Here is a 22,952-nt window from a genome sequence, read left to right on the forward strand (position 1 = left end):
CAAAGCTTTTAAGATTAGAGGAGAATTATTTAAAGCAGAAATCCAGAATCTCCTGCTTCAGTTGGGAGATCACAATAATAAAAATTCTTCTCTTTTGCAATCGATAAAAGGAGAGTTAAACTCAATAACATCTTTTTTGAGTAGTGAGCAGACGTTTAACTTCTTTTGAAGATATTAAAGGGGAACTCTTCAATTTATACTCTGGTCTTCTTGGCACTCAAAGCATCAGACTGTTGTCTTGTAATTCCCATTTCTTAAAATATCTATTGAGCTTCTATTGATCAGATGCCGAAAAGCTTCCTTTAGGAAAACATAAGGATGAGACTTAGAAGGCTTTTTTTACTCATTTTCTGATGATAAAGCTCGTGATGTGGATGGGTTTTAACGCTAAATTCTTCAAGTGTTGCCAGCCTATTATTGCATCTGATGTGGTGGTTGCCATTTCTATCTTTCTTTTCAGACTCCATGCTTCTCAAGCAGGTGAATGTCACTCATTACTTCTGTTCCCAAGTTAAAGAACCCATCCTATCCTTCTGATTTTAGACGAATATCCTGCTGCAACATCCTTTACAAGTGCATTACTAAAATTTTAGCTAATAGTCTCCAATTTCTCCAATGCTGCTTGGGATTATTTGTGAACCCAAAGCAATCGGCTTTTTCAAGATAGGGTGCATTCAAGACAATGTCTTGCTAGCTTAAGAACCACTTCATAGCTACCACTTAAATTCTGGTCCTCTAGGCTTTGCTATGAAAGTTGACCACACCAAAGTTTTTGACTCTATAGATTGGAATTTCATTCTTACTATCTAGGAAGTTATTGGCACCCATACATCTCTATTAGCGGGGTTAGGGAATGTCTAACAACTTTTTGTTTCTCTTGTTTCTATTAATGGCACAATTGAAGGTTTTTTCAAGGATACGATAGTTCCGTCAAAGATTCATCAAATTAATATCATTCCAATTGCCATTAAACAAGTAGTTTGTGTTTTGGGATTCAAAGAGATTTTTGGTGCCAAAGACTGGGTTCCCAATTTCTGTTGCCAAAAGACTGGAAGGGATTCAATGGAGGTTCCTATGGGGGGGCTTGGGGGCAGATTTCAAATTCCACCTGGTCAAATGGGGCTTGGTGAAACAGGCAATTAGCTCAGGAGGCTAGGGTTTAAAGTCCCTTCACATCTTCAATAAAGCACTTCTTGGAAAATAGTTGTGGAGATTCATGATTGAGAAAGATCACCTTTGGCAGGAAATCATTGCCATGAAATGTGGGCTTGAGCACAATGAGTGGATCTCCCAAGCTGGCAGAGGACCACAGAGCATAAGGGTGTGGAAACACATTAGAAAAGGCTGGATTGACTTTTTCTCTTTTATTAGATTCCAAGTTGGGAATGGTGACAACATTTTTTTTTTTTTTCGCATGCTGTGTGGTTGCGGAGTAGTCTAGAGGCTCTTAGCGTCTCATTTCCAGCCATCTACAACATGGTTTGTGATCAAGATGCCTGCATAAGTCAACACCTTCAAAAATCAAATCAGGGATTTTTCTGGAATAACCCCTTTCATAGAAATGTGGAAGATTGGGAACTCTGCCAGCTCACCTATTTCTACAGTTATCTATACAAGTTTCAGTTTCAAAACACTCTAGACCTTCCTGTTTGATCCTTGGACAAGAAGGGGGTATTCACTGTCAGATTCTTCAACAGGAAACTTTTTCTCCAGGAGTCAAACAACATTCAATCCCCTTGGTCTCAAATATGGAGGACAGCTGCCCCTACAAAGGCTGCCTTTTTTCTCCTAGGAAGCAGCTTATGGTAAGATCTTGACCCTGGACAACTTGCATAGAAGGTGGTTTTCCATTGCCAACAGATGCACCCTTTGCATGGCTTAAGGCAGAATCAGTAGACCACATTCTTCTTTATTGCCCCTAGCTCTGACTCTAATCAGACAACAGTGGGTCACCACTAGATCAGTTGGAGGGGAGTTCTAGGCCTGGAGAGGGATTCTAGATAACAAAAGAAAAGAGGAAAGCTTTGTCTCTCATTCCTCTCACAAATTTCTGGTGTGTTTGGAATGAGATGAACATAAGAGTATTTAAAAATTCAATATCAACACTGCAGTTCAGCAAAGAGCAGTGGCTTACTGTGGTTACTAGTTGGCATAGTTGACTTTTAGCAAATGAGTTCAATGTAATTTTTTATTTTTGTGACACCCTTTAGGGTGATTGATTTCTTGTACTTCAGGTTGGCATCCCTTGATGCCCACTTAATATATACTATTTTTACTGAAAAAAAAAAGGAGATTTTTTTGGCGGGTAATTATTCCAAAAAGTATTGATCAATTATGCAACAAAACCACTCATGCCTGCACATAATGAATATTATTGGCACAAGAATAGTAACTCCGCCCATTTCCTCAAGATAAACAAGACATATTTTATCATAAGTTGTGCTCGGTGCTCCTGACAAGAGAAAAACCCAGCACCAATAAATGGCTCATCAAGAGGATCTCTCTTTTCAAAAGAATTTTGGTAAACTTGGCATAAAGACTTTGCTTATCTTTTTTTTTTTTTTGAACAAAAGGAAACTTTACTAAAAATCAGAAGAAGAAGACCTTTGCTTTTCTGGCGACATACTTATTTTTGGGCATGGGGATACTAAGACATCCCAAAGAATAAAAAAATTCTTGAACTCTCTTCTCCCTTATCTGGATTGGAATCTAACCCCGCAGAATCTGAGATTTTCTGCTCCAATATTCCCATTGTCATCAAACAAGATATTTTGCAATTATTGGGTGTTCCAGAAGGTCATCTACCTGTCAAGTATCTTGGCTTGCCCCTAGTCACAAAGACAGTAAACAAGTAAGACTCAAATCATTTGACTGAAAAGATAACTTCTAGGATACATTGTTGGACTCCCACAAATTTCTTTTGTTGAAATCCCGAGTATCCTTGACGATATTGATTAAATTAGGAAAGTGAGTAAATGTAGAAAATTGTGTCTTATTCTATAGGGAGATTGTTTCCTTGTTTAGAGTCTTTCTTTGTATTATATATTGTAAGATTCGCATGTACATATTTTAAGAATTCGAGAAATATTGAAATTGAATTCCGCTCACATGATATCAGAGTTAGGGTTTCTTAACCTTAGCTAACGATGGCCAGTAGCACTAGCAGAGGGTCAACCTCTTCTGGAAAACCCGACAATGGCCAATCGCACTCATACAAAATAGTTTGTTACCTTTATTGATGATCATACTCGTATTTGTTGGGTCTACTTGTTGAAAGATAAAACTGAAGTCCAGTCTATTTTTGTTAGTTTTCACTCCATGATTCAAACACATTTTCAAACTCACATTCAAATTCTACATACTGATAATGGTACAGAATATTTTAATGATATTATGGGAAATTATCTTCAAGAAAATGGAATTGTGCATCAGAGTTCTTGTGTGGATACCCCTAAACAAAATGGGGTCGTTGAACGAAAAAACAGACATATACTTGAAGTAGATCGGGCATTGATGCTCACTACAAATATGAAGAACTATTTTTGGGGCGATGCTATCTTAACAGCTACACATCTCATTAATCGAATGCCGAGTTGACTTCTTTCCTTTACAACTCCTCTCCAAAAATTCCAGGAATATTTTCCTACCTCTCAACTCCACTCCAGGTTTCCTCTAAAAATCTTTGGATGTATTGCATTTGTTCTATGTTCATGCTCACAACCAAGATAAATTGGAACCTCGTGTCGTTAAATGCGTCTTTATTGGTTACTCTCCTACCCAAAAAGGCTACAAATGTTATGATCCAGTCTCCAAAAAAATATTTGTTAGCCTTGATGTCACTTTTTTTTAAACCACTCCTTATTTCTAGAAGCCCTCTCTTCAGGGGGAGAAGTGGAGTGAAGATCAGCTCTTTGATTTCTTTACTACTGAATCTGTGCCATCTAATGAGTCTCTCATTGCTTCATTCCCTGACCCATCTATTGCGTCTCCCATTGCATGTCCTGGCCTACCATATACAAATGATCACTTAAACTCAAGGGGAGATGCAGAAAAACAAAAGGAAATACTTGTTTACTCCAGAAAGCCAAAAACAAAGCTCAGGGAGAATCTCATACCTAAGTCGACGCCCAGTCCTGATTAGGTAATCAATGATCATGAGCTTTCTTCTGATAAGTTTACACCTGATGACATAAATTTACCCATTGCAGTCAGAAAACAAACTAGGTCATGTACTCTATATCCCTGGTCAAAATACAAGTCCTATTAAACTCTGTCTACAGAGTATCGTACTTTTACCTCTAACCTTGACAGGATAAAAATTCCAAAAGATATTCAGGAAGCTCTGGAAAGTCCTGAATGGAGGGAAGCCGTTATGGAAGAAATGTGGGCTCTCGAAAAAAATGAAACTTGGAATGTTATGAACTTGCCGAGTAGAAAAAAACCAGTTGGCTGCAAATGGGTTTTCACAGTGAAATATAAAACTAATGGGACAGTTGAACGATATAAAGCCAGACTCGTTGCAAAAGGATTTACACAGACTTACGGCATTAACTACATGGAGACATTTGCACCAGTGGCAAAACTAAACACAGTTCGGGTACTCCTGTCATTAGCAGCTAACTTAGATTGGTCACCACACATTAAGAATGCATTTCAAAATGGTAAGCTAGAAGAAGAAGTCTACATGACTATACTACTAAGATTCGGTAAGAAAGGTGAAGAAAACAGAGTATGCAAACTCAAGAAGTCCTTGTATGGACTCAAGCAATCCCCCAGAGCATGGTTTGACAGATTTGCAAAGGTAATTAAAAATCAGGGATATCGACAAGGGCAATCAAATCACACTGTTCTTCAAACAGTCTGAAAATGGTAAGAAAACAATTCTGATAGTATATATTGATGATATAATTCTAACTGGAGATAATACAGTGGAGATGGAAAGATTAAAGAAAGTCCTAGCTGCTAAATTTGAAGTTAAAGACCTGAGACAAATGCGATACTTCTTGGGAATGGAAATTGCTAAAGAAAGGTATCAGCGTCTCTCAGCGAAACTATATCATTGATCTTCTAACCGAAACTAGCATGCTTGGATGCAACCTAGTGCAACCCCAATTGAAGCAGTAAATAGGGTCGAAGAATGTGGAATACCAGTTGAAAGAGAAAGGTATCAGAGATTAGTTGGTAAACTAATTTACTTATCACACACCAGACCTGACATTGCATTTGCAGTAAGTGTTGTAAGTCAACACATGCATTCACCGAAAAAAGACTCATCTAGATGTTGTGTATAAGATCCTCGGGTACCTCAAGGGTTCTCCAGGCAAGGGACTCTTCTTTAAAAAATGTGAAAGCAAGGAAGTGGAAATCTTCACAAATGTGGATTGGGCAGGATCGACAGAAGGCAGAAGGTCAACCACTGGATATTGCACCTTTGTATGGGGAAATTTGGTAACTTGGAGAAGTAAAAAACAGAATGTGGTGGCTCGAAGTAGTGCTCAAGCTGAATTCAAGCAATTGCACAGGGGATATGTAAAGGACTATGGTTACGAAAACTCTTGGAAGAGCTACAGATTCCGGTGAAATTTCCTATCAAACTCTATTGTGACAACAAAGCAGCCATCAGTATCTCCCTCAATCCAGTTCAACATGATAGGACTAAACATGTGGAAGTGGACCGACATTTTATCAAAGAGAATGTTGAAGAAGGAATCATCTATATGACTTATGTACCTTCCAAGGAACAAACTACAGATATCTTTACTAAAGGGTTAGCACGACAGAACTTTGACGATTTCATTGGCAAGTTGGATATGATTAATATCTATGATCCAACTTGAGAGGGAATGTTGAAATCCCGAGTATCCTTGACAATATTGAGTACATTAGGAAAGTGAGTAAATGTAGAAGATTGTGTATTATTTTGTAGGGAGATTGTTTCCTTGTTTAGAGTCTTTGTTTGTATTATATATTGTAAGATTGGGATGTACATATTTTAAGAATTCAAGAAATATTGAAATTGAATTCCGCTCACATCTTTCTTATGCTAGGAGGCTTCAGTAGTTCAGCACCTTAAACCAGTCCCTTTTAGTATTCAAAGTTACTGGTGTTCAGCTCTCCTTTTGCCTCAAAGAGTGGTTAGAGATGTTGAAAAAACATTTAAAGCTTTTCTTTGGAATGGCAATGATTGAAAAATCAAATGGGAACATGTCTGCAAGCCTCTTATCTTAAGTAGAGTGATCTGGGGATTAAGTAGAAGAATCGAAAGCTTCCCTAGGGCTTCTCTCCAGCATCGTCGCAGCTCGCTGCACGCCGCCGAAGACTGCCATCGCCGAACGCCAGAAGGAAACCGTCGTCGTCGTCGTCCACTTCGTCACTCACACCATCCTCTCCTCCGACGGCCAGTTCACTAGCTCCAGCTCCTGGGACGGGGAGCTCCTCTTCGGGGAGAGTCCTACCGGTTCCTCCTTAAATACGCCGTCGTTCCACAAGGTTGGCGCTAGAAGTGAACTAAGTCAGAATTTGGGTTTACACTAAGCCTCTGTTGAGCCAAATACGTAGTCTTGACAGCAAGTTTAGGGCTTCCCACCAGCGTCGTCGCGACTCGGTGCATGCCGCCGGAGATTGTCATCATCGCACGCTAAAAGGAGACCACCTCCGTCGCTGCACGCCACCGAAGAAGGAGACCGTCACCGTCGCAGCAGTTCTGAATCAGGAGACCGTCGCCATCGCAACAAGTCCTAATCAGACGCCACCGCATGCTGCACACAAGTTTTTCTTATCTCCGAACCATGGTTTTAAATAACGGCCGTTACGTAGCGTAACGGCCGATACGTAACTGAAATCGGAGGCCCCGAAACCGATACGGGCCGATAATGCGATTCGGAAAAAATTCACGGTCTCCGTAACGGCCGTTACGGCCGATACCCCAACGTTACCCGTCGTAATGGTCCGTTACGGACCATTACATGGCCAACAGGTCGCAGATTCGCTGAAGGCTTTCTGCTGCAGGCAGCAGCGCTGCTTTCCCCCTCTCCCCAGTCCCCACACCCATCTGCCATTCAAAGGGTAAAATGAAAAGTTACAAACTGACCTTGAAAATTTGTTGGCCGAAGCAATAAGAAGGCTTCGAAGCCTGAGAGTGAGCACACCGAGCAGATCTACTCATCTTCGCACTTCGCAGCCTTCCAGGACTCAGGAATTGCAAACTTGCTGTTGCAGCAGCTTGGCGAGTCACCGACGACAGGTCTGCAACAACTCCGCCACCCCTGTGAGTCGCCGATAGTCCGTCAGCGCCTTCCCCCGCCAGTCGTCGCAGTCGCCACCAGCCAGCCTCTCGATTTCAGCTTCAGAGCTTGGAGTCATCGCTGCTTTGTGCTTCGCAGCCTTCACTCCTTCAAGGCTCCTCCGAGTTCCCTCGAATCCCTCCCCTCTCTCGGTCTGACTCGAGTCTCGACTTCCAGCCCCAGCATATGAGACACTCTAACTCTCAACAGTCAACACTCAACACCCACAGCACTTATCATTATGTTATTTTTTTTTAAATTATATTTTGTTGTAAAATAGGTTTGTTAATTGAATTATAAAAAAAATAATTTAATAGAGTAAAAAATTAGAAATCATAAAATTTTCTTAATTTATAAATATTTTAATTGTATTATATTTTTAAAAATTAGAAATCATTTATAATTATGTAAAATAAAATTTTCTTAATTTATAAATATTTTAATTGTATTATATTTTTTGAAAGATAATTATGAAAATTAATTCCATGACATAGCAAGCAATTATTAATAGTATATAATTAATATTTTTTAAGGTTAGTAAATAATTAATATTTACCAATAATAATTGAAGCCTTTTTTATAATAATATTTGAATATCCAATTATCCACTACTGCATTCACCATCTAAACAAAGCATTAAAATAATGTATGTACACAAGACATCCATGTGATGGCATTTTATATTATCTAGGCTTAATTGAGCTCTATTTTTCACCATTCTTAAAGAATTCCAAGGAATACTCTGCACAATTATTATAATATTTAGTCTTAGGATTTGCCAAACTTATAGAAATAAAATTAATTCATGGCACCAATTGGCTAACATACTATTTATGTCAGCAGGACAAAGTGGTCATTTTGATAAAGAAGATATCATATTCACTCCCATCTATTGAAAAAATATTTAATAATATTCATATTATAAAATAAAAAAAATTAAATAACATCTGTCACCCATTTTATGTTACATGTGTATCTACTTGCCATTTCTTGAGTAGGGTGACCCTGTTTATTAATATTTTTTAAGTTTTAAAACATCATTTTGACCTTAAATTTAAAATTAAGTAAAATAAATGTTTACATCTATTTTTTGTTTTTAGTTATCAAATAAAGTAAAAATTGATAACTTAATAAATAAAAAAATTAACCTAATAGTTAATACATTAATAAATCTGATTTTTACTAATTACTACTAGAATTTGTAGAAAAATTTAATTTTAATCCATATACTGAGAAAATGCTTAAAAAATTAAATAGTCAATTTGTAATGTATGGATCTCTATTTGTGATGCTGTGATGTATATGAAAGTAGAGCAAAAATCTTTTTCACCTTTAAAATTACAATGTTAATTTCTTATAGTTATAAATGAAAATAAAATCAAGTTATAAAAAATAATGAAAATATCTTTTTAAAGATAAAGGAATATATTTTTTTTGCAATAAAATATCTAATATTTTATAATTTTGTTTATTTAAATATAAAAATAATAAACATTACTTATTATTTTTAATCAAATATTATACTTTATTTTTACGTAATAAGTATTTAAAATTAGGACTATTTAGTACTTATTATTTAATATTTACTAAATTACTAATTATATTATTCCTGTCATTGTAGGAAGGTTGTAACTTTGTATTTTCTTTATGTTTTGTGTAGAGATCATCAAATTAAGTCTATCAATATGTCACGTGATAAAGGAAATGAAAACTTACCTAGTGAGGATATTGGATGGCATTTTGGTACTGCGGTGGACGGTAATAAACATGTTATTATGTGTAAGTTATGTGGGAAGATAATCAAATGGGGCATTACACGCTTGAAACAACACTTGGCACATAAAAAGGGTCAATTAGCTGGATGCTCAAATGTGACCACACAAATAAGAGAACAAATGATGAAACATCTACAACAGTATGCTGAGAAGAAAAGAGATAAACAAAAAAGGCAAGAAGAAGCAGAAGCCCAAATTAGAGGAGATTTTGAGAATTTGAGCGATGAAGAAGACTTGGAAGAAGAAAGTATGAGATTTGTTCGACAAGAAAGCATGCGATCACAACAACAATGGGAAGAGAAACAAAGATTTCGAGCAAAAACAACTGGAAGGGGTAATATTTATGAAGAGAGAGGTGGTTCTGGCAGTGGTGCTACCAGTGGTTTCAATAGAGCAAGAGCTCGATCTTATAGTAGTCGAGAAGTTAGAGGTAGTGGACGACAATGGATCAATCCTGATGCCCCTGAAGTTAGACTAAAGGCAATGGATCTTATTTTAGAAAGAAGCAATAGTGCGAAACAACCAAAAATCAACACAAAGTTACTGAAAGATTTAAGAAATAAATTAGGAAAAGCGGTTGGAAAATTCTTAATTTATAATCGGATTCCAGCGAATGTAGCTAACTCTCCATTTATGTAGCCGACTCTCCATTTATGTAACCTATGCTTGATATTGCTGCAGACGTTGGAAAGGGGGTGAAGGGTCCATCACCTTATGAGATATCTGAAATTTATTTGGAGCAAGAGTATCAAGAAATGAAAAATTATATAGCTTCTTTTGCTGGAATTTGGAAGGAGAGAGGTGTAACACTTATGTGTGATGGTTGGTCAGGACCAACTAGAAAACACATTATAAACTTTTTAAGTTATTGCGATAGAGGCACCGTGTTTCATAAATCAGTTGATGCCTCTGATGTGCCAAGCAGAACAGTTGAATATTATTTCAGGTAATTTTCTAATTTTAATTGTATATACAAATAGTATTATGGACTTGCATGTTTTTAATTAAATAGTAGTAATTATTCATTTCAGATTAATGGACGAGGTGGTTGAAGAAATTGGAGAGGAGAATGTTGTCCAAGTAGTGACTGATAATAAAGCTGCAATGAAGGCAAGAGGAAAATTATTAATGCAGAAGAGACCCAATCTCTATTGGACAGCATGTGCAACTCATTGCATAGACCTTATTCTTGAAGATATTGGTAAGAAAAGTAATGTGAAGAAGGTCTTAGAAGATGCAAGAACAATAACCTCATTTATTTACAACCACACATGGACAGTGAATTTCATGAAAAAATTCACAAATAATAGAGAGTTACTTCGCCCTATCATCACTCGATTTGCCACAAATTTCATTGCTTTGGAGACTATTGTCAGGCATAAACAAGCACTAAGGGAAATGTTTACATCTGATGCTTGGAAAAACTCAAGGTTTGGAATGGCAAAATCAGGCCCAGCATATGATTCAAAGAAAATTATCTTAGGTAAAGAGTTTTGGCAAAAGGCCTCTGATATAATTAAAGTGCGAGAACCCTTGGTGAAAGTTCTTAAATTGGTTGATGGTGATGAAAAACCAACCATGGGCTTCATATACGAGGCAATTGATAGGGCGAAGTTGGTCATTCAAAAAGATTGCCGGTTTTACAAAGACTATTGGAAAATTATTAACCGATAGAGTTTTCAGTTGCACCAAGATTTGCACGCTGCTGGTAAGTGTAAATCAAATACAATTTCTTATTATTTTAACTTTTAAATTATGCATAGTTGCATTAGAAAACTATTGATTAATATGTTTCTAAATTTAATTGTAGGGTATTTTTTGAACCCACAATTTCTTTATGGTGCCTCACCCTCTCCTGAAGTTGCTAGAGAAGTCATGGATGGAGTTAAAAAAGTGATAACCAAGTTGGTACCCGATATAGATACTTAAATTCGGGCTATTAATCAAGTAAGTATTGTTTCCATTAAATTGAATAATGAATTGTTCTAGTATTCTGTAATACTTTCAAGAATAATTATTAATACATCTAATTAATTAATTATATTTCACAATCATCCTTTTTTAGTTGTTGCTATATCGAGATAAGCAAGAGACTTTTGGAACCCCGTTGGCTCAAAGGGCAGTGAAACAAACAAATCCTGGTAAATATGGCTATATAACTAAATAATGGAGAATGACTCTATTTTCTCTCTTTGTGTTCAAATTTGACTTTTGAAATACGCTATACTAACATAAAACTCTTTTTAATTATTCATGCAGCTGAATGGTGGATTCATTATGGCTTGTGTGCTCCTGAGCTCCAAAGAATAGCAATTAGAATTCTTAGCCAAACCACATCAGCTTCGAACTGTGAGCGTAATTGGAGCACCTTTAGCCTCATCCATACGAAAACAAGAAATAGATTGAAGTACATGAGACTACAAAAACTTGTTTTCGTACATTACAACATGAGGTTAAAGTTAAGACGTACAATGAGAAGAAGCCAACGAGAAATTGAGGAGGGTTTCAATCCTATCAATTTGGACTACATTTTCGAAGAAGATGATCCTTTAAGTCAATGGTTAGAGGAGAGAGAGACACCACTACTCGACGGTCAGGACAATTCAAATTGGTTAAAAAAAGAGGTTGGTGGTACTACAGAAGGAGATGATCAACCACCAATAAACGCGCATGATGATTCAAGTTCAAGCCCTGAACGTACACAAAGTGATGACAATCTTGGTTTGAGCCCACCAAGTGATGATGATGGTAATAGTGGTGCTAGAGCTAGGGTGGGGGGGTGGCAGTGGTGGTGGTGGAGGCGGCGGTGTAGAATATAATTATAGATATGATATAGGAACATCATTTGGAAGGGATATATATCCTTCTAATCCTTATGGACTACATGACATATCTAAAATTATGACTTGGGTATTCCTCCAGGGAACCAATCTTCACAACCCAGGAGAAGAAGTGTTCGTGGTGACCTTAGCGATTCTACTGAAGATTCATATGGTGTAGTTCGTAATTTTGGCGACTTTGGTTTAGATGGTTCATCATCACAACCATATGGATCTCATCCAGCATATCCACATTATGCATCTCATGACTCACATTTTTATCCCAATGGATCAGGAATCTCAGGATCTAGTGAGTCTTCTTCTACACACTACCCAGAGCCAGCCCCTTCCCCAACTTATAGACATTATTCAGGAGAATTTTCATCATCAGTACATTTTCAAGCGCAACAACAAAATGACGCAAACTTGGGTTCATTCAACTATGTATTTCCACAAGGATGGGGAGATAATTTCCCATCCCAATCTCAAGATACAGATGCAAATTATGAAGACCCTCCACGTCATTCTTTTTGGTGGTGACATGTGTTATGTTATAAATTTGTAATATTGTATTCATGTATTTTCAACTATTTATTGATATTAGATATTAATCACTTTTTAAATTCATGTATGTGTAATGTGCATATTGAGTATTAAGTCTATTGAGTATTGATTCATTTTTAGTAACTTTATGACTTTAATTAATTGATTCTTACATTTCTACATATTTTTACTCATAAAAGTAATGTAAACTATAAAAAAATATGTTTTTTTTTGTAAACAGCGCACTAAAATTAATATAAAAATCATAATGCCGATTAAAAAGCATTTGTAGGTTGAATGAAAGCCTTCAAAATTCATTAAAAATCATGTATTAATGGATTTCATGCTTATTTTTTAATTTTGGCATGGTTGTGCATGCGTGAAAAAAATTCACGACCGTTACGCCCGCTTCCCGTTACGTAACACCCACGTCTCCCGCGACCCGTGACACCCGCGACCGTTTCGCGACGTTACCCGTGACCGCGATTTTGAACCATGCTCCGAATGGCGAGTTCTTGCGTGCCTCCAAGGAGGAGGACCAAACAACACTTACAAATGCAATTCAGCCTCTTTCCTATCTAGAAAACTCTAATTCTAATCTTCATATATTGTAGCCCAACCTGGTCGGCATCGGCTCGCCGGCGACTTGCGTGGTTGGGAAGGTTTGTTCCCCCTCCGATGGCCTCACCGTCGGCGGGCAAGGCCGTCCAAGTTGCTTCTGGAATGCAATCGTATGCGCAAGCCGTGAATAAAAAAGTGGAGATACCTTTGTTCAAAATTCCTATGAGAACGTCAGTTAATATCAATGGTGAATTGGGATTTATTTTCTCAGAAGCGGAGATGGTTAAGGCTGAGGAAGAGTTTCGTTTTGCATTAGTGATGAAATTTTTGAGGAGTCGGCCATCTATTGATAAAATTCGGTTATCAATTGTGAAGACATGGGACTTGACGGAAATTCCAATGATCAGTGTTATGGATGATTACCATGTATTTATACACATGAAAAATGAACGTGATTTTGTGCATGGGTGGGCAAGGGAAGGTAGAACGATGGAAGGCAATTCATTTTGACTATTTAAGTGGATGAAGGATTTTGATGTCAAAAAAGAATCTTCATTGGCTCCTTAATGGATTTTCTTATCGGGATTACCAATGCATCTTTACCGAGCGGATTTTCTTCAAATTATAGCGACTCGTTTTGGTCGTTATCTCGGGACCGATAATGCAACAATTAGCCGTACGAGAGCCTCGGGGGCACATATTTGCATGGAAGTCAACCTGACGATGGAGCCGGTTAAGGGATTTCCTCTTGTTTTATCTTTGAAACAATGTATTTGGCAAGAGGCCAAATATGAAAATATGGGTTTTTTCTGCTCTAAATGTTGCCAACAAGGACATACCTCGATTGTTTGCAGGGTAGGAGAGAAGCGAAGGGAATTTTTTTTATAATAGGTTCTTTTGTAACTGATTTGATGTTATTTTCTTAGCTATCTAAGCCCTCCTTGTATTCTTCCCTATTGTGCTTAATATTCTCTTACCTTCCCCTAGAAAAATACTGTTTTTTAGATGAGATGAACAAATAAAATCATTCTCTATCACACAATCTCCTTCCAGAAATCAAAGAATATATATATATATATATATATAAATATAACATACAAAATTATAAACGAACTCCACTTAATATTCCAGAGCAGAAAAGCTGGGAAATAAAGTGATTATTGAGAAGTTGAAAGGGTACCTTCATCAAAGCCCAAATGCTAAAATGTGCATGATACTCCTGGTAAGTCATGCCCCCATTACCAACTTCCAGCATATCGGGATCTGCCAATAAAATCAATAGGGTGAAAATACATGTAACAGGAATGCTGATAGCCACATCTTCATTAAAACTCAAAGAAGATAAAGTTCTTACCATTCCATCCACCTGGTCCTGCATAGGCCGCCCATTTGTCATTCAGATCAGCAATAGTGGTCATGCTTAATGAAAAACAAACAAGAGACAATCAGTTTGGCATCTTATGCATTAAGGATCTTAAGCTTACCGAAAGTGAACATAAACTGCGCATGAACATCTACATGCACATATTCATGCTGGCAAGAAACCAAAAAAAAAATGCCCAATTTCCCATATACAATCCCATTGGAGCAAAGATTATAAATCATGCATTATATATCTTAAAACCCAGAGAAAAACCAAAACCGGAAGGGATACTCGCCAACAAATCCATCAAATACTTTTCCATGCCAATATTTTCCTGGAGAAAAATGTACCTCAAAAAAATCATCAAGTTGGAAACAAAGATATAAAAGTATCTGCACTCAACCCAAAATTTTCAAGTTCCACTTCATTCCACACATCTAATGCAAACCTATTTCCAATCCCACATTAGTTGTCAAGTGAATGTTTGTGTGGTTTATAAATTTGGAAAAGCCTACTACTGAGCAACTTGGCTTAAGCATTTTGAGCTAATTGGTCAGCCCAAAAGTTCTTGTGCAAGTGTGTTTGTCCCAGATCATTCCATCTGATTTCTGAATTTCTGGCATTTCAATTAGGAAGCGCCCACCACTAACCTTGAAAATAATTCAAGATATAGACCTATTTTGAATTGTTAATCACTTTGAGGCCTCAGATAGAAAGGGACTTGCATTCATAATTTCTAAGAAAAATAAAAAATATATTTCCCATAGCTTTTAAGTAACCTGTGTTTGCTTGTTTGGCATAAAATCTGCCTTTCCAAACATAACTGAAACAATATTTGATAAATAAATATACGGTCTAAGAATCAAAGATCCAGAATCTTAACCTGGCCCATGAATCATTGATATCATCCGTTGTTCGCCAACTATTACCAACCTGACCTGCCCATAGGGCAGGGTCATCTATACCCCTGTTGAAATCAATTTAGGAAAAAAAAAGACCTTTGGGGTTAACCTTATGAATTCACAAAATTGAGGAAAAGAAAAAAGCAGCTAAATTACCATTCACAAATTGAATAGAAAATTGAACGCCCAGTAGCATTAAGAGCTTTACGCATTGGAGGATATCTGGAAATCATGTAGCCACATAATTAAGTTGAATCTACTTATACAACACCTTAAACAACCTAAATGAGACTGAGACGAGGAAAAACCGTTGCTTTGGTTTGATGCCCAGATTATAACAGTTGTCATACTTCAAGTAATCCACACCCTGAATAACACAACACATGGCATACATAAGGATAAACTATATTTGAAACTATGAATACCATATCTTTCCTTTTGTACCAAAAGGGGCCAAAGGAAAGCATCTAAATTTTTTAACTTGACACTACAAATGTGTTCATTTTATTTTCAGTGATCAGTGAAATTCAGATGATTTTATTTAATAATATGTACAAGATCATTCCGAAGAATGATATCATTTGCTTTTTCATGTTTGCTCATATGTCTAGTACTACGTTATGAAGGATTAATTTTGACTGTATAATGCTCTGGAAAAAAAAAATGTTCAATGCAAAACAAAAATAAAAATAAAAACAAAAATTTTAAAACAAAACAAAACAAGCCTCTTACATGATCACCATTATACAACACAAAAAAAAAATGAAATTTTGAAATCTATAATCAATATGATAAACTAACCCAAGAAGCAAAGAACTCTGCATCATCAGATTCATGATAAAGCGACCCAGGTCGAACTTGACACGTAAAGATCCTAAAAAATTTCAATTGATTGAATCAGAATAGAGAACAAGGTTACAGGAGAGGAGTAATACAAACTCCAAGGAAAAGAAAATCATTAAATCCTTATTATCTAACTTATCTTCTGATGCGAGTGGAAAGTTTATCGTACCCAGCATCAGAATAAATACCAAGCTTGAGGCCCTTCCCATGTATATAATCAGCAAGAGCTTTAATTCCCAATGGAAACGTTTTAGGATCAGGGACCAATTGACCCTGCACAACATAGTTAAAAAGGAAATCCAACATAAAATATTCAATTTTTAAAAGCATGAAGACAATATTTCTCCATATTCACACACACACGCGCGCTCCTGTAAAATGCATGCACATATTCATACAATTAATTTGTTCATTTACTTAAAAGCCAGACAACTGATATACAATAAAACAATGAAAGCACAAGTTTATCACGGTGAAACAATTTCAACCCAACCCGTTAGAAGAAACAAGTTCAACAATGGAACTAAGGTCTAGCAAACTACACCATTAAACAAGCTAAAATAAATTATAGTTATTCTTATTATTTGGTAGTACAGTGATGGTGTTTTCTTCAAGATGAGAAGTGTGACCAGAATAATAGGATTCAGATTCACCTTTGAATCTCGAGTGTGAGATGACCAGCAATCATCTGCATTTGTCAAAATTAAAATAAGCCTGAAGGAGAACCAAAATTTAACATGGAACCAAGCATATAAGTAATGAAAAAGAATACCTATGTTGACATAAACATAACCTAAATTGGCCAAACCGGTTGTGATAAGTGCATCAGCTGTCAATCAAAAGAGTATATGTTAGCACTTATTAAGAGGGAGGCCATTCAAGCAAAAGGAGTGAATATAAGCTACTCAGCAAAATATTTTTAAAAGGAAGAAAAGGATACATGAGGTGTGTGTCAATTAGGAAAAATATAAGACTGACATTAGGAATGTCAATTTCCAGCAAAGAGTTCCACTCTGTCCCACACCTAAAAAGGAGGGGTCAGGACACAGCCATAGGTGGTAGCACAAAGCAGCAGGGTGAATCACGGTAAGTCAGGTACAACTACATCACGGCTCAATCCTATTCCGATTATACCAAGTATCTTCAAAATGCTTTCCAAATTTTCTATAAGCTACTATCATTGGAATTGATGTTATATTAAATACGAAGGTTTTATAAAAAAATAAATAAATATATAAATAAAAATAATGTAGGGCAATGGGTTGGGGCGAGTAGGGAAATTTACACCTAACGCAGGAGGCAGGGATAATGTACTCAATAGGTAGCACGGGAATAATACAAACCTTTGCAAATGTAACATTTCAATAAATTATTATATCCCTATAAAATTGTTATTTCATTCCGTTAAGTACATGTTTGATACATAAGAATGGAATAAAATCACATGGAATGAAATCGAATTTTTCACTTTATTTCTTAATATTCTCCGTTTAAGGTTTTATTTTACTCCATTCCACCCCACTCCAACTAAATATGACAAAAGAATCATCATCTGCAAGGCAATTTTTTGAACCTAATACACAATTTTCAAAATTTAAAATAGATCTTGATTTATCAAGCAATTTGTCAATTTGTACTCAAGCATGCAATCCGAACCATTCAAAATATTTTAAAATTAAAAAAAAAATTCAAATCAACTTTAAAATAGAAAAAATAAAATTTATAGTAAACTTCAAAATAGAAAATAACATATTTTCCACCATTGGAACCTAATCGTAGTTCTTTTTCCTAACTTTATTGAGAATTTGGTGACCAGCAATCAGCTGCTTCACTATGTGACTAGCAGTTCAGTTTCATCCCATATTACTAAAGGTTTCCAAATACAAGCAATTTACAGCCTAAACATCGAAGCAAATCAACTTGGCCAAGCCACATCCATATGAACAAAGGAACAATTGCACAAAAGCATACCAGTTTCCTTAATAACTGTTTCATTGATGTTGCAAGCGAAGAAATTCCAGCTATTCCATCTGCCCTCGGGTTATGTTCAAATCAAAACAGATCAAGTCATATAAAGAACAAACAGAAATTTGTAAAAAGAAACCCATATGCACCTAAGCAGTTGCAGGCAACCGTAAGCTTTTTTTATCCGTGCAAATACAAGCTAATTTGTCTGAGTAAACTGGTAGAGAAGATCAAATTCCATACAAGCATATTCAAATTTAAAGCCCCGCCCTGTTAATTTGGTGAGAGAAAAAATGAAATAGAAACAAATAATCTCCGACGGAAAATGACTGCCTGGAAAAAAAATTTGTAAAGCAACTTTGAGAGCGAACTTAATCACTAGAATAATCTATACAATTCCAAATATTGAGTAATTGATATCGATTTCTTTAACTGATAGACACGCGGAGCACTGCTTCTTGAAAATCTCTGTTGCAGATCCAACCATATGCTTCTTGCATTGTCAGAGAATAAGACACTAGAAACAATGTCTTTTGATAATGAGTTTGTAATCCATGTGACAACCATGGAGTTGCAGCGTCCCCAAACAGATCGAAGAGGATCATTAACATCTGGCTGTGGAAGAGAACCATCAATAAAGGAACGTTTATTTTTGGCATGAAGGGAAGTGATCATGGAACGATGCCAAGTGTGATAATTTGTTTCATTGAGAGGTGTAGTGACAAGAGCTATGCCTGGATTATCCCCATGATGTAAGAAATATGGATTAGTAAAATCATCAACTATGGATGAATTAGAGGTAGACGAAGATGCCATGAAAACAACAATAAAGCTTCGAAAAAAAATTGCAGAGAATACAGAGGAAGTTTAGAATTGCTCTGATACCATATTAAAACTGGAATGAAGAATTCTCCTCTGATTCAATTAATGAAAAACATTACATAATGTCTTTTTATACATATAATCGTAACTGAATTTGTACAACGGAAGAATAAAATTTATAACTAAGAAAATTCTGCTGTAACTAATATATAACTGCTGCTTGTTGATAATCTGTTGTGCGTGCTGGTAATCTGAAATTAAAACCAAGACTGCTGAGTTGTTGATGTTAATAAATTGCTGTGTTGCTATGGAATTGGAGAACTGAAAAACTGCTAATATACATTTTTCGTTAAATATAATTTTTAAGTCAACCATTTCTTTCTAAAACAGAACCTAGTAATGCCCGAAAGGAACAACGTTTGATCTTTCAAATAACAAGGGATGATTTCTTCATTCTTGTATTTTCAGGGATTAAAAACCTAACCCACTAAAATCATTCAAGTGAGAGCAAGAAGAAACGAAATTGAAGAAGAGAGAAATCTACATGCATATTATTAAAAAAAATTCAGAAGAAGAGGAGAAGAAGGAGAAGAAGAAAGGATTTACCCCATCTGAGGAGTTAGACCCAAGCCGTTGTCGAGTTGGAGCAAACCATACTTGGAAGTATCAAAAATGTTGCTTGATGATACCACCGATGGTGCTGCGACAATCAGTAAAGGAGCTAGAATCAAAATACATGTAAACAGCATGCTCTTCGCCTTCGCCTTCGCCTTCGCCATTGTTCTTGCGTGCTTCTCTCTCTCACTCTCTCCGTCTCTCGGCGCTTCTGCTGAACAGTCAAAAGGATTAAATGCAAAATCAAAACCAGCTTTATCCATTAATCCTTTCAGGCATGACTATGACTTACTTCAAAACTTTACGTAATAAAAACTAAAAAGGAAATGAGAGAATACAACATGACTTGCCATGGAAGCTAAAATAAAAATAATATTATTTTTTTTATTAAATAAGGGCTTGCCCTACCATTAATTTCAAATGATTCACGGACAGCAATGCCCCCACATCGATCGTCTACTGCTGGTTTAAATTAATGGGCTTAGTTTTGCTGGGCTCACTGTTCGCTAAAATTTAGGCCCATTTCTTTATAGGAGGGCCTTGCTTAGTTGCTCGGCCCGCTTGTTGGACTAGGGATTAACAATTTTGTCTTTAGTCCTCACTCTCGCGATGTTGTTTCATTTTCGGGCGAGTCTGGAAACTTCTAATTGATGTTGCATTGCACAATGGTTAAAAAAAAAAATTTATTTTAAAAGTTAATTTAAGTATGTCCAAGCATATTAGATTTTATCTAATAACATAAAACACATTTCTTCTTCCAATCAAATGCTAAGAAATCTTTTAGTTTTGTTTGATCGTGACATTATTAATTTTTGAATAGGTTTTATCTCTTCATTTTCATTTCTGAAATAATATATTTGTTTCATTCAACTATAAATTGATTTGATCAAATAACTAATGTACAAATTATTGAGCATTAACATTATGTCAGAATTAATAGTTAGTACGAAATGTACCTAACATTTGTCATTTGGGTGTTTGGGAATGAGAGAGAAATAGATAATGAAGAAAATAGTTCAAGTGCTCAATAAGATTATATTGACAGACGAGCACACTCCTGTGTATAATTCACCATTGTGGTTAGGGGTGAGCAAAATTCGGTGAAAATCAAATTAACCAAATTAACTGGCCGAAATTGGTCGGTTCGGTTTGGGAAAAAATCCCGGTTCGGTCGGTTCAGTTATAATTCTACAAAATTTCGGTTAATCGGTTTCGGTTCGGTTAAGGGTAAAAAAAATTTCGGTTAACCGAATTAACCGAATTACTAATTAATTAGATTTTAAATATAATTTATGAATATAAATTTTGCTTATGTAAGTACGTTAAGGAGTTTAATTAACCTATTTGGATTCTTTGTTCTATGGTAAAATATTATTTTCATTAATAAAATTAATAAATAAGGTATTTAATTAAGTTGGATTTGATTTTAAAAAAAATTTATAATTGTATTATATTTCTAACAATTAATTTTAAATGATTTCGGTTAAAATCGGTTAACCGAATTACCCGAATGGGCAATTCGGTCGGGGTCGGTTCGGTGTCTTTCGTCAATTCGGTCTGTTCGGTTAATGGTTGATATTAACCGAATTTTTCGGTTAATTCGGTTAATTCCCGAATTTAATCGAACCGACCGTGTGCTCACCCCTAATTGTGGTAGTCATAGAAGGTCTTTACATCTACATTTATTTTACCTTTCCTAATAATTTAATTATCAAGTGATTTCCACAATTCTTTTTTTTTTTTTTTAATTTGTTTTTACCTGTGGTGTGCATGTTTTTGCTTCAATATATGTTTACAATTTAAATTTGCGAGTATTGAAAGATTTTGTAATATTACTTTCTCTTTCACATTATTTTTTTATTGGTATTAGTGCTTTGTCTCTTTTGATGGAGGCAAATTTTCTTACTCATTGTCAAATGAGGTGGCTTTGATTTACCTTAAACTATTGTAGTTTTAATGATTTTGTATTGCAACATTTATATGTAAAATATGTTTTTTGAAAATTAAAATAAATTTAAAAAGTTGTAACCCGTAAAAATAATGTTTGGGAGGAATATATTCAAAATTTAGTGATTATCTTTTCATTTTCTATAATTTCATGTATTAACGCATATATGGTGGCAAGTCAATTGCCTATAAACTTTTTTTTTTATTGAAAAATTATCTCAGAACATCATTTTATATATTTGATTTTGACTATTAATTTTATTGTTTATTTTTCTCTTATGTTATTGCAGGGTGAGGTTGTGTCTTTTTTTTTAAATACATCACATGTGTTAGTAATTGTCATCAATGACATTTTTCATATTGGTTTGACATTTTAAATTTATTTACTCAAATGTTATAATGTTTAAAAGATTATGAGAATCAAATTTAAGAGTTTTATTATTATTATTATTATTATTATTATTATTATTATTATTATTATACTAACAATAAATAAATTATATATTATATTTTAAAAAATACTATTTTAACCTAAAATTGTTATTTTAACTCTTTTTTTAATTTTGTAAATTTCATTAATTTTGTTGCAGAGTATTGGGTTTAAAAAGTAACTACGTGGGCAATGGCATTGGCCGCTAAAGCACCTCCACTTGAGGAGGAAAAAAGAGATAGAAAAAAAAAAGGAGATATTACTATCAAACTTTCTAACTTTATTTGAACACCTAATTGCAAAGAAAATTTTTTTTTCAAAGTCAAAATGATCAAACTTAAATTTTATATTTCTCTATTGATTAAATGTTCTTTCATGACTCTTTCTTATATAATAGGGAACTTTTGAATTAATCATTTAGTTACCTAAAAATTCTTATTAATGTAATACACGTAATAGGAGTGTTTCTTATTAAACTAATATGTTGATTAGTATATAAAAAAAGAACATTTCCAATTGAACAAGGAGCTAGAGATACTGAGCTCGTGTTTCTAATTGCCCTTCTAATTAGCTTGATATTTAAAGTAGTTTTTTATTTCTTGTAATATGTAGCGATTTCTTTTTTAAGTGACTAGGTTTTTATATCTGTGTGGAGAGATTTGAATTTAAATTTGTATTGAATTTGAAAAAAAAAAATGTAATATGAAATTATATTAAAATTTATTTAAACATACTCAAATTAAAATTTAAGGTTTAAAGTCCATACTTGAGAATGTTGCATAAGTCAATTTTATGATTTATAAGGAGTAGAAAATCGCATTAAATCAAGAGAAAATACATCTCTCATTGAGCATCAATATAAAAAAAAAATGAGAGAACATTTGATTGGTATTTGAGTCAAAATAACAGCCGTGCATTTCATTTGCAAGATAGGGATATCTCACTTAATCCTTGAATAATTAAAGAATTACCTCAATCAATGTTGTAAAAATGGTCAATATTCCAATCAAACAATGGTTGGAATGATACATCTTTCATTGAGTAGTTAAGTCCGATGAAACTCTATCGATTAATATAAAAAAAT

The 22,952-nt window shown here is 35.1% G+C and overlaps 1 protein-coding gene across 1 annotated transcript in view; it reads right to left on the reverse strand.

Annotated features, from left to right (window-relative positions):
* Window positions 1–19,844, reverse strand: part of LOC131165518 (alpha-galactosidase 3) — a 29,420-nt gene extending 9,576 nt beyond the window's left edge. The window contains exons 1-11 of the mRNA XM_058123407.1: window positions 19,483–19,844; window positions 18,061–18,119; window positions 16,862–16,918; window positions 16,743–16,777; window positions 16,259–16,362; window positions 16,048–16,120; window positions 15,555–15,613; window positions 15,403–15,468; window positions 15,228–15,311; window positions 14,336–14,400; window positions 14,162–14,244 (exon numbers count right to left, since the gene is read on the reverse strand). Of these exons, the coding sequence (XP_057979390.1) occupies window positions 14,162–14,244; window positions 14,336–14,400; window positions 15,228–15,311; window positions 15,403–15,468; window positions 15,555–15,613; window positions 16,048–16,120; window positions 16,259–16,362; window positions 16,743–16,777; window positions 16,862–16,918; window positions 18,061–18,119; window positions 19,483–19,754 (957 nt within the window). The 5' untranslated portion in view covers window positions 19,755–19,844. The remainder of the gene's footprint in view (window positions 1–14,161; window positions 14,245–14,335; window positions 14,401–15,227; window positions 15,312–15,402; window positions 15,469–15,554; window positions 15,614–16,047; window positions 16,121–16,258; window positions 16,363–16,742; window positions 16,778–16,861; window positions 16,919–18,060; window positions 18,120–19,482) is intronic.
* Window positions 19,845–22,952: the final 3,108 nt, after the last annotated feature.

Source organism: Malania oleifera, chromosome 10, assembly GCF_029873635.1.
Source record: "Malania oleifera isolate guangnan ecotype guangnan chromosome 10, ASM2987363v1, whole genome shotgun sequence".
Classification (NCBI taxonomy): Eukaryota; Viridiplantae; Streptophyta; class Magnoliopsida; order Santalales; family Ximeniaceae; genus Malania; species Malania oleifera.